At 42.8% G+C, this 12,270-nt stretch overlaps 1 protein-coding gene across 1 annotated transcript; it reads left to right on the top strand.

The window, feature by feature from the left end:
- Window positions 1-1,759: 1,759 nt before the first annotated feature.
- Window positions 1,760-2,849, top strand: LOC100765181 (zinc finger protein 474). Its single transcript, XM_035439038.1, has one exon. The coding sequence runs from the start codon at window positions 1,806-1,808 to the stop codon at window positions 2,847-2,849; it is 1,044 nt and encodes a 347-aa protein (XP_035294929.1). The 5' UTR covers window positions 1,760-1,805.
- Window positions 2,850-12,270: the final 9,421 nt, after the last annotated feature.

Below are 12,270 nucleotides of genomic sequence, written 5' to 3'. Positions count from 1 at the left end.
CTTCACCATGCCCCCCTATATCCCCTAGCCCACTTACCCTATGCCCCCCATGCCCCTAGCCACTGTTTTTTCTAACGAGACTGAGCAAATGATCTCTTTTTCTGAGTTCCATTTTCTGTGCTGGCCAACACATTCTTTTGTTGCCACGTGTTAGCATTTCTGTCTCAGGAGCTGTCAGAATGAGGAATCGTTTCCTTCTCTCTGCCAGACCCGAGTTGATCCTCTAAACTACGAAGATTCGGGCCTTTCTTGGCACCCAAATACAGGAACCCGGCTCCAATCTCACAGTTCTTTTCATCTGTTATAACTTTTATGACTGGGGTTTTCATATTACGAGTCTAAGGTCGTCCATCTGCTGACAATGCCTAGCCTCAAATCAGGTGCCTTCCTGGGACCTAAATGGATGCTTTCGGGATCTGACCCTGACTCAGGGACCCAGGAAACAAGGCCTTGAGATGTTTGAAAGCAACCTTCCCTAGAATTAGGTTGTTAACTCAGTAAAATTTACTCATGATTTTTCCCAAGATAAAAACTCCTTCTGCTTCTGTCAGAATGAGATCTCATTATCCTATCAGCCTTTCCTTCTATTTGTTTGAGAAAACCAGTGACCATATTTTTCTTACTTTACAAAAACTGGTTGGCAAGCATACATATATAAGACAAATAATATGGAATTCAAGAGCATCAAACAGTGCCTGAGCATCCTAGTTCTAAGCAAGATATGGATCTATCAAATTCTGGTTCTTCACTTCAAACCCATGAATATTCAAGAAGCCTGGAATGCTACATATGCCCAGTGTCACCTCCAATAATTGACACATTTCAACAAAATTCGTTTCACTTGTTAAACAATAAAAAGAAAAACAAACAAAAATGTGGGGGGTGGTTAAAGAACAGTCTGAATGTCACCTCAAATATTTGACACATCCCAACAAAATTTGTTTCACTTTTGAATAGTGTTAAGACAAGTTTGTTTTTGTTTTTTTGTGTTGTTGTTTTAAAGAAACATTCTGAAAAGCCTGCTATGTTCACAATTATCAAAGGGGTCTAGGGCACCAAAGGGGACTCTCTGAAGGAGGGGATGTGGCACCAGGATGATTTTCTACAGGGTCTGTTGATTCCTTTAATTTTTGCACTCTACCGTTTTCTCTTCTGTGGATATGCAATCTTGGACTCTGTCTCTTGTCGCATGTCATCTGTGTCTATGGGAAGTCATTTTCAGCCTTCTTTGTGTATAATTTTGCTCTAATAATTTCAGTATCCTGCAGTTTCTAAAGAATTATTTAAACATTTGTGTTGATGTTTCTTGAGTGTCTCTAATGTACTGGTTATTAACTTAGCCAAAGAGACTACAGTCGATGAAGAAATACTGCCTTTTATCAGCTTATGATCCAAGGTGTGTGTGTGTGTGTGTGTGTGTGTGTGTGTGTGTGTGTGTGAGAGAGAGAGAGAGAGAGAGAGAGAGAGAGAGAGAGAGAGAGAGAGACAGAGACAGAGACAGAGACAGAGACAGAAAGACAGACAGAGACAGACAGAGGAAGAGGAGGAGAGAGGAGAGAGAACCTGTGTAGTAATTTTTTGACTTATGTCCCCTACTCCTTACAGATCTTAGAGACATCTGAGGCTTAATGGGAACTTTCCAACATCCTAGACACTGTCCTGCAAGCTCTGAGTCACTGACCCAAGTACTGGCAACGATGTGGAAGCCCAAGACAGCCAGAGTCATGAACCATCAGTATAGACAGCAGCCTAGAGCTAGTGTGGCGTGAAACTCCAGCAAGCACTAGAGAAAGCCTCCTGTGTTCATGGAAAGAGGAAAGGAGGGGATTCCCACCCAATCACAACGAACTTTCCACCGCTCCAAAGAGCCCACTTTCCTTATCCATCAGGCTGCCCTGCCTAGTGACTCCCACTCGACCACTCTGCCAGAAACACAGTACGGTGATCTCACTGAAAACATAAAGACCAACACTCAGAAAAGGAGACCGGGAACAGTGATACTATCAAAACGTTCAAGAAGAACTATGTCAGAAAGCCAGCTTAGCCCTCCTGTGATCCCATGCCGCAGGCCGGCATTCCGGATATGCTACATCTGTGGCCGAGAATATGGGTCCCAGTCACTTGCCATTCACGAGCCCCAGTGCTTGGAGAAGTGGCGCATTGAGAACAGCAAACTACCCAAGCACCTGAGGAGGCCAGAACCCTCCAAACCACAGCCCATCAGTGGCAGCGGCTCCTATAGCCTTCAGGCAGCCAACGAGGAGGCATTTCAGAGCGCACAGGCTCAGCTGCTCCCCTGTGACAACTGTGGCCGCACGTTCTTGCCAGATCGTCTCCTGGTTCACCAGAGAAGCTGCAAGCCAAAGGGTGAGCATCACAGAACACTGGGCACAGATGGCCCTGATGTTCCTACTGGTCTCAAGAAAGCTTCTAGTGGTGTCCCAGCCAGACCAAGGACTCTCATCTGTTATATTTGTGGTAGGGAATTTGGCACACTGTCCCTTCCTATCCATGAGCCCAAATGCTTGGAAAAGTGGAAAATTGAGAATGACCGGCTCCCGAAAGGGCTGCGTCAGCCACTGCCCCAGAAGCCCCAAGCCCTTCCAACTGGACATCCCGGTCAAGAAGGGGCAAGCCAAGCTGCGCTTGTGCCTTGCCAGAACTGTGGCCGGACCTTTGGCCCGGATCGCTTACCTGTACACCAGAGAAGTTGTAAACCTCAACCGAGTGGTCCAAAAATTCTGGGTTCGAACTTAGAAAGGAAAGGCGGCCCAAATGTACCCACCAATTCCAAGCAACAAAGGAACATGGCAGCACCCAATGAGGACAAGGTAACTGGTGTCATGTAAGATAAAGTAGGTGGACTGGGAACACATTGCATCTCCAATGGGATGAGAGAATTGTTCCCAGAACCAGCCACCTCAGCCCTAAGGATGGTTTCTCTCAAAGCCTTACTTGTGTCTCAAGGCAGTCTTTCCAAGTGGATCTCCTTTTGGACTCCAGGGGCTGTGTCTCTTTTGGCAAAGTAAGCCTAACAGCACACTTGCCTGGCTGGTTCATAATCCTCTCCAGTCCTATGGCCTAAAAATGATGGACATTTTTTTCTCTCTCTGATCCCTCATCCCAATAATCCCCAGGAGAGACTGTTACTTAAAATGAGTCATTAATGCTATGTCTACATTACAGAGATATGATTCCCATTCCAACAGCCAATATTTATTGCTGGTTTATTTTAGTCATCTACCTTAGGAATTCAGCTTTGGCAAGGTCGGTTATGCTGAGTTTATTTTACTAAAATAGAATCTGTGTCAAAAACCCCAAATGACTTTAGCAATAATTAAACACTGGGGTACTCGCTAAGTCTGTGTGCTCTTCAGATGCAGTGTGATTTTGTTGAATGCATACATTATTATGGGGGGAGATTAACCCCAGCGCAGATTCTGAAACGACTAGCTACGCATGCATGGTTCTGGGGAGTGCTTAGTCCTGGGTTGTTCTGTACCCTTTGTGGAAACTGTTCATAGGATCAGGTCCTCCCAGCTTCACTCATCCTAAACAAGAATGAACTCAGGTATCATCAGCCAATAGAGTGAAAGTTATTGGCATTTTACTTGTGGTCTCATCGGCAGCACGATTGAGTGGGGATGCTTGTGAAGGTGGCTAATTGATTCTAGAACATGGTACGTGCTCTTTGTCCTACCATTAATTTGGGACACTGGTCTGTCACATCTTACATGTCCAACTGTAAGAAACAGGAGGTAGTCTTTTCTCATGGCTATTTGAATTCCAAGAATGTTCCAACCCCCTAATCACAGTCTCTTGACAGCAGCCTTTAGCTAATGTTTTTAAGTTAAGGAAACAAATGTTATTCAAACTGTTATTGAACTGGATCGATAGTGGCACATCTTTTATTGTGATTAATTTCTCCTGCCTTTATTTTATATTACTTTGAGGATCATCTAGTCTTGTTCCTAATTTCCATGACTAAAAATCACAGACTTCCTGGTTTTTGAAGATTCCATGACAGTGATCCTAGAGTAGAAAAGTCAGACTAGCATTCTGGACAGGTTTTCCAGGGACTATTGAAGAGAAAGAAACTCCAAATGGCTAGATTCTTTGCCTGATGAAAACCCAAATGCTTAAGTGTGGCAGGGGCTCCAAGCTGTTCTCATAAACTCGATCTGTTTTTTCCATCTTCTGCCTGTTGCTTTTCTTCCAGTATGTGTGGGGTCTGGAGTCAGAAAGTAAAAGAATCTGTGTTTTAATCGTCCCAGTGCCTGCTTCTTGATTGCATACATTTACTTTGAACATTCTCATCACAGATCTAGAGCTAGGGAGGGGTATGGTTTGGATTCTTGTGCTTATGGTTGTAACACACACTCTGTGCTCTAAGACTGAAGCCAACAGGCCTAAGACAGCATACTATCCCAGTCACAGCTGGACAGACTGAGCCCATGGTGCCACAGAGAAACACCTTCCTCACTCACCCAGTTCTTTGAAGAAGAAAATGTCAGCTGAAGCAACTGGTGGCTTCTCCATGATGCCTTTGTGTATGTGAGAGTCCAGGGAAGTCCTGGAGAACTAGATGATATCAGTGTGCACCCAAAGCTCCAAAGGCCTCTCCTTGCCATGTGTCAGTAAGACAGTAAGCATATTTAGGAACCATATAGGTCTCAGTGAAGACAAAGGTCATCTAACAAAGGGTTCATAGTTGGATTTAAATCGAGCTTGGGTTAATTTAAATGGAGCACATTTTAGACTTAACTAAATTCTAAGATCTTTGGGAATTGATGGGTGTTGTCTGTATGCTCTGACATTGTTTTCAAGGCATATTCAGAGGAAAGCCTTTCTTGCCTAGTGTGCCTTGCTTTCTTGATCCCATCTATTAAGATTTTATCTTCTTTACACCAAGTATAATTTCATGTAATGAGTCACTTGTTCTTCATAGAGATTGATCTAGATGTTATTAGATTCTGGATTTGTATCTGCCTGTGATGGCTGACTGTGGCAAACTGAAGTGCATGTGTATTGCTTTTGACAATTTGGATGCCTGCTTCATCTTTTTCTCTTGTTGACCAGAACAGTTTTACCTCGGAATTCTTCATCTGATTTTGGACTAGCATCAACCATCTTGCCTGATATTCTCAAGGGGCTCAACCTGAATTCCAGAGAGGAAAAATATGCTCATAATAACAGTCATAGTACTGGGAATAAAATTTGCTCCAACTGGGTGACAGTGACTTTTGCTGGCCAAATGCAGTGTTGCTCAGAACGTTCCTCTACTGTAAACTGACTCTGTCTTCTCTTAGGATGCAGCCACTGTTGTTTGCTTTCAGTCAAAGAGAACAAAAATACATGCCAGAGAGATATCTAAGATCTCCTGGGAGATCTAAGCGGGCATCTTGCTTTGTCCTTATATGAACTGGAATTCCCTTGCTGCTTAGGATCTGAAATTCAGAGCCAAATTTATATTCTTTGTGATCTCATGAAAAGTTGTGAAGTGCTTTAGCACTGTTTAAGGGAAATAAAACCCTGGTGTGGAATGATGGAAAGTGTGATTGCCCTGGGGTGGTTGTCTGGTTCTATGTTGTAGCAATGACCATTGAGGAATTTCCTCCCTCTGAAAGAACAGAAAGGATGAGCTATACCTGGTTTTATATTGTTAATAACTTCATATGACATTTTGATGCACAGTGTGGAAAGATACAGATTATTGTTCTGATTTTCATATTGTGTTTGCTTAATGGAATATTCCTATATTCATTTTGTAAGTGATTTTCTATGATACCTGCTCAAGAATATGATAGAGGTCATTGTTATTCCTTATTTTAAAACAGAAGGAATAAATGTTAACATTTTGGATCTTTTTAGAAGCTGATTGTTACAGTCTTTAGCTTCAGCCCTCCTTCAGTCACTTGAAGTACAGGATGATAATTAAAGACACAGTTATAAAGCCAAGTACAGTCTTTGTCCAAGGACCTTCAATAGAGAAGGCTAGAGGTTTACTGTCTTAGGATCTGGCTGATAACACATGAAGTGCTCCTAAAAACCCTGCCTTATGTTGCAAAGCAGGCATTATTTTTATTAAGGGACACTATCTTTTCTATAAAAAAAACTGTCTCTCTGAATGTGGCTCTGAGTACCTTTGGCATTACCAGGGCTCAAGTTGCAACTGGAAGTTCCTCAGACATGTCACTAGCATCTGGTGCTGCCATCTGCTGTTTTCCTTTAATGTCTTCTACACTATCAAATATGTTACTGCCTTTCTTTCTCCTTTAAAGAGAGATTTATTTTAATTATTTTTGATTATGCATATGTGGATGGATGTATGTCTATGTATACATACATGTACCCAAGTGAAGGTGCCCTAGGAAGCCAAAAGTGTTCAGCCCTCCCTGCAGCTGAAGTTACAGGTGGTTGTAAGCTATCTCCCGTGGGCACAGGCATCTGAACTTGGGCCCTCTACAATTAGTACTACTAATTGCAGAGCCATTTCTCCAGCCCCTCCTCCTCTTTTTTATTTTTATGTGTGTGAGTGTTTTTCTTTTATGCAGGTATATGTACCACATGCATACCTGGTTCCCTCAGAGGTCAAAAGAGAGTATCAGATCCCCAGGAACTGAAGTTACAGATGGTTGTGAGCCATCACACAGGTCCTGGGAATCGAATCTTAGTTGTCTGCAAGAACAACAAACAACTTTAACCACTGAGGCATCTTTCTAGCTCTTCCAGCCCCTCTTTTTTTAACTTCCAAAAATTTGAGAAGGTACCATGATAATACAACAACAAACTCCAATTATTTGGTACTATGGATATATTAGATTTGAAGTTAGAGGTACTGTTTTCTGGGAGAAATATCTCATTCCATGAAAGCAAAATGTCTGATGGGACTGTCACACAAAGGATAGCAGAACAGATATTGTCCCATCTTCTTACCTGTTGAATAGAAAGATATGGGAGGTTAGGGACAGGAATGAAAAAATGTGAACTATTTATGTTCAGTATTTTTATGTACTCATCCATGCTACTGTCACAATTGCCTGAGACAGAGTGACTTATGAAGAACACTTGATCCTCATATTCTACAGGCAAGACAGTTCAAAATCAAGGTGCCAGCTGCAACATTGCCTAGGAGGAATGTTCTCGATGTCCTAGATGGTGTTGTATGCTGCTCCTCTGGAGTGAGCAATGCTTGTCTTCTTCAACAGGAAAATGATGGAAACGCAAGGAAGCAATCACTTCAACTGTGAACACTTTTATAAAGGTGTTAATCTTATTCACAAATGTGGAGTCCACACGGTTCAATCACCTCCCATAAACTGAACGTCAATATGTTCTACTGAGAATAACAGTTCAGCCTGACTTTTAGAAGGAACACTATCACTCAAACTGTTGTTGTTGTTGGAGGTGGTGGTGGTGGTGGTGGTGGTGGTGGTGGTGTGTGTGTGGTGTGTGTGTGTGTGTGTGTGTGTGTTGTGTGTGAGAGAGAGAGAGAGAGAGAGAGAGAGAGAGAGAGAGAGAGAGAGAGAGAGAGAGAGAGAGAGAGAATCAGCATTTTGTATGTACAATCTGCTTTAAATTTTCTCTGTTTTTCTGGTGGGAAGTTTGAGGTCAAGCCATTGCCCAGAGTTAGGCAGCAGGTTTAAAAGTGGGTGCTAGAGCCAGTTCTAAATCTAAGTGAGCACATCTTTTAATGCCTCTGTGATATTAGTAAGGGTCCAGAGGGGTGGAGGAACTTAATAGTGGAGTACCTGTGGTTTCCATACCAAGTATGGCAAGGTGGGAACGTAGTTACCCTGCAAAGCTTTAGCATTAGGTAAGACAAAGAGGAAAGAAGTTCTGCTGACTTACCAGTATTCATCATTAGACATTGCCCTAAGCACTAAGTACATACTTATTCAAAAAAAAAAAAAAAGAAGGAAAAAAAACTATAGACCCAGCTCTTGGTCCTAGGAGGAAATGATAGCAAAATTTAAAATATGATCATATAGTATCAAATTTTGATAGCACAATGGTTTGTGGTGGGAGGCAACATTTAGGACCTTGGTTAGAGAAAACCTCAAAGGAGAAACTTCAGCTAATACCAGCATTAACTGAGCAGGTATGGAATGAGGGCATGGCTGCAAGGGGAGACTGCATTCTGACCTAACAGTGGAACTGAAGAGTCTACATGTAGCTGGCACCTAACAGGAGTTGATGGAGCACAAGAAGAAGCTATAGTGGTGGTATCAGGGCAGCAGTGATCCCTCAAGCTGCCCTCCACAGAGCAGTACTCCACATGTTTAACTATGCCAGTAATTCAGTGGCTGATTGCAGACTTGGAGATGCAGTATGATGGGAAGATCTTGGTGAGAGGTGAAACATGAAAAACTGAGGAAGGAGGCCAAGGAGAACTCCTAGATCTCTAGTGGAATCACCAGTGTTAGTTGTGCCATTTTCTAGGAGGGGAAGGAAGGCTATATAGGCAGTTAGGATCAGTAGTTTTATTTTGGAAATGCCAAATCAAAATGCTAGTGAGTTATTTAAGTAATTTGAGCTGGGCTATATGAGTTTGGGACTGAGAAGAGAGGACAGGCCTGGGCTGTCTATTTGTTGGTTATTAACAAATACAGAAATCTAAGTGAGTATAGGATTAGAAAAACAGCCTGAGGGTCTGGAGAGATGGCTCATGGTTTAGAACATTTATTGCTCCAGCACAAATGGAACAGAGTTCAGTTTCTAAGATCCACAACCATCTATAGCTCCAGTTCCGAGGGATCTGATGCCCTCTTTTAGCCTCTGGGGATACCAAGTACACACAGGCGTATATGCAGGCAAAACACCCATACACATGAAATAAAGATAAATAAATCTAAAAAAGAAAAGGTAAATCAGACTGAAGCTGGCCCCTGAAGGAGAGAATGAATATCCAAAGATATGACAAACCAGCAATGCCTAGAGAGTGTGCTTGCTTTAGAAGGTGATATCTGAGAAGCTGTCAGTAGACTAGGGACAACACACAGCATGAGAAAAAGAAAAGTAGAATCAGGGCTCAAAAGTAACTTAATTTGGCCATATAAACTTAACTATGGACCTGGGAAAGAGCATATTTGGTTGGAGTTGTGGAGTATGGTTACCTTTTGAGAAATTTAGCTCTCTGGCCTAAGGAAGAAACAGTGGATAGGTTAGAGCAGAGGTTTCTTTAAACAACAGAAAAAGCTTTGATAATAAATTTGAATGAACAAAATAATTTGGCGGAGAGGGGGAGCAGACTGAGGTGACAGGAGAAGATAAAGATGGGGCAGAGGAAACAGGCAGCAGAGAGCGTAGAAAGAGGACTCCATAAGAGGCATGCTTCCTTATTCCAAGAGGATGTTGGATGCAGAAAAAAGCAAGTTTATCCATGGGCAATTGGAAGGTGGAGGGGCTGCAATCTGCGTATATGTTTTCTCAATTAAATATCAGGCAAGCTTAGCATGCTTTTCAAGCCCACAAGAAAGAGAAGAAAGGCGGGCTTTCAGAGGCTTCTTAGTACTTGATCTCCTCTAGCCTTCTGTTAAAGCGAGTTCCTGAAGTCAAGACCAAGGCTCTTAGAACCTCTCACTTCTATCATTGCTAAATCCAAAAGTGACCTGGGACATTTGGAAATGGTAGAAAACACATTAAGTTGCCGATGGTTCTCACAATCATCTGCAGTGACCCTAACTCACCTACTCAGTAGTCCTGATGTCATGAAAGACAGCCTTACCTCATAAAGTGTCCTTTGATGATGCTGGCAGCTGGGCTACTTAATGACCAACTCCACATGACATCTAATCATCTCTCCTTGGGGCCAACCATGCCTGAATATCAGGGCAGCCTCCCAGGATCCCATGGCTGTCAGGTGTGCAAAGAGCAACAATAAGGTAACAGTCCTGACTCTTTTCTACACTATCAGCTCTGAAGGCCAGGTGAACCTGTGGATGGATGTGGGGTGGTGAAATCTCCGGGTACTGGGAAAGTTTATACATTTTTAACAGCAAATATAAGCTTCTCATATAAAATTTAAAGGATAACACCTACCTATACAAATGGTAATAACATGTAACTTAAAAAAATAAGTCTGCCTCAGATTGTACAAGAAGTTAGCAAGACTGATAGAAACTGATACTCCTTCCAGGTTGCACTGGGGGCACCTGTATTTTGCTTGTTGCTTCTTTAGAAGAACAAATGCTAATTATTTGCTGTTTCTGTGAGAGGATAGGGTCACATGTTCACAAGCCAAATAATATCTAATCATAAAATCAATAAAACTTTATGCTGGCTATATTATTCAAAAGGTGTCTGTTTGGGGCTGTTGAGTTGGCTCAGTCAGTAAAGATGTCCGGCAGCTGGAGCAGTATCTTTGAGACCCAATTGGTAAAAACAGAATCCACTCTTGCAAGTTGACTTCCTATTCATAAATATATGATAAATAAAACACAATAAATAAATGTAATTGAAATGTTAGTCAATTTTATATGTCTTCATAAGCCTAATTCATCCCATTATCCCATTCCCTTGCTTCTGACTCCAAACGAGTACATCTATATTTGCTAGTAATATACACTAATGACTCTTAATGATTTGGAGCATGATTCCCACAAATCCAAATTCCAGCATCAGCTCTAAATTCTTCCCCACAGGTGTTTTTAAAACCACATCAAATGTTGTTCAGCATACCCTGCCAGGAGTCCTCCTCCACGAACAGGTATGTCACTGATCAGTATAGGCTTGAATCCTGCCTTAGGATTGGGTAGAGAGCACCAAAAGGAATTTATTGAGCCTGCATATCTTGATTGCCATTTATGTTGTATGGCAGCACTTTGCTTCACTTCTTGTATGCTTTTATAGCCTTTACCTGTACTGTGTTATTTTATATATGACATACAAGTTGTCAAGGGCCTAATACAGGAATTCAATGTTTCTAATATTCATGTCCAGTTACCTGCCTCTGATGCAACGATCCCACCCTTATAGTCTCCAAGGAACATACATATCCCCAACTAACTTTAATCAGAGAATGCAAAAGCATAAATGCATTGCTCCTAACTTCAAGATGGAGGAAAATAAAGGACAAGTCACCCACAGGATGGGAAAAATTTTAAAGCAGCTAGCCTCTTAAAATTATTTCCGGCTTATCTGACACAATAGCCTTTTAAACATGAAAATCTATTTCTGAGCATACTCCTATGGGAACTTTTACATCTAAACCATAGCAAATTCATCATGGAAAACAGCTTCCTGCCCTAAATTCAGGTGGCACCATCTATACTTTTCTTTGCTCCCACAGTGGTCACTGGGTAAGTTGATTGGCTGTCTTGCTCATGGGTTTCCCTCAGTCTTTCTTGCTTGATTTCACTCTGTGACCTAGAAGCTAACTGACCATGAGAGTGAGAACTGTTGTCCAACTGATGAGCTCAGGAACCAAGCACCTGGACATCCTCTACCAATTTTATTCTTTTTTTTTCCTCTCTTTTTATTATTATTAATTCAAGTTAGGGAACAGGCTTGTTTCACATGTAATTCCCCTCTCCCTCTCCCTCTCCCTCCCCTTACCCCCATTCCTTCTCCCCCACCTCCAACCTACCCCCCACCCCATCCACCCACCACTCCCCAGGCAGGGTAGGGCCCCCAACCCCATCCACCCACCACTCCCCAGGCAGGGTAGGGCCCCCAACCGGGGCTCCACCAAGTCCACCAAATCTTCCTGTGCTGGGCCTGGGTCCCTCCCCATGTGTTCAGAGACAGAGTGCATCCCTTCAAGTGGGATGGGCTCTCGAAGTCCCCCACATACACCAGGGCAAAAAGCCAGTCCACCTCCGGAGGCTCCCAGGAGTGCAGGGGCCTCCCTGATGACATCCATGATCAGGGGGCTGGATTAGTCCCATACTGGCCTCCCAAAGAACGTCTGGGGTCGATATGCTTTCCCTTTTTCAGGCCAACTGTTTATGTGGGTTTCTCCAACCTGGTACAGACCCCTTCATTCCTCCCTCTCTTCAACTAGGTTCCAGAATTCAGCTTAGTGTAATTCTGTGTATGTCTGTCTCTGCTTCCATCAGCCACTGGATGAGGACTCTAGGATAGCATAGAGAGTAGTCATCACTCTCATTCTAGGGGAGGGGCTTCTAGGCCATCCTCTCCTCCACTGCCCGGACTGTCAGATCGTGTCATCCTTATAGGTCTCTGGAGATCTTTCTAGTTCCAGATCTCTTCTCGGACCTATAGTGGCTCCCTCTGATATGGTATCTCTCATCCTGCTCTCTCTCCTCT

Source organism: Cricetulus griseus, chromosome 2 (genome assembly GCF_003668045.3).
Source record: "Cricetulus griseus strain 17A/GY chromosome 2, alternate assembly CriGri-PICRH-1.0, whole genome shotgun sequence".
Taxonomy (NCBI): domain Eukaryota; kingdom Metazoa; phylum Chordata; class Mammalia; order Rodentia; family Cricetidae; genus Cricetulus; species Cricetulus griseus.
Note: the sequence above shows the minus strand (reverse complement) of the source record. Positions and strands in the feature narration are given on the sequence as shown.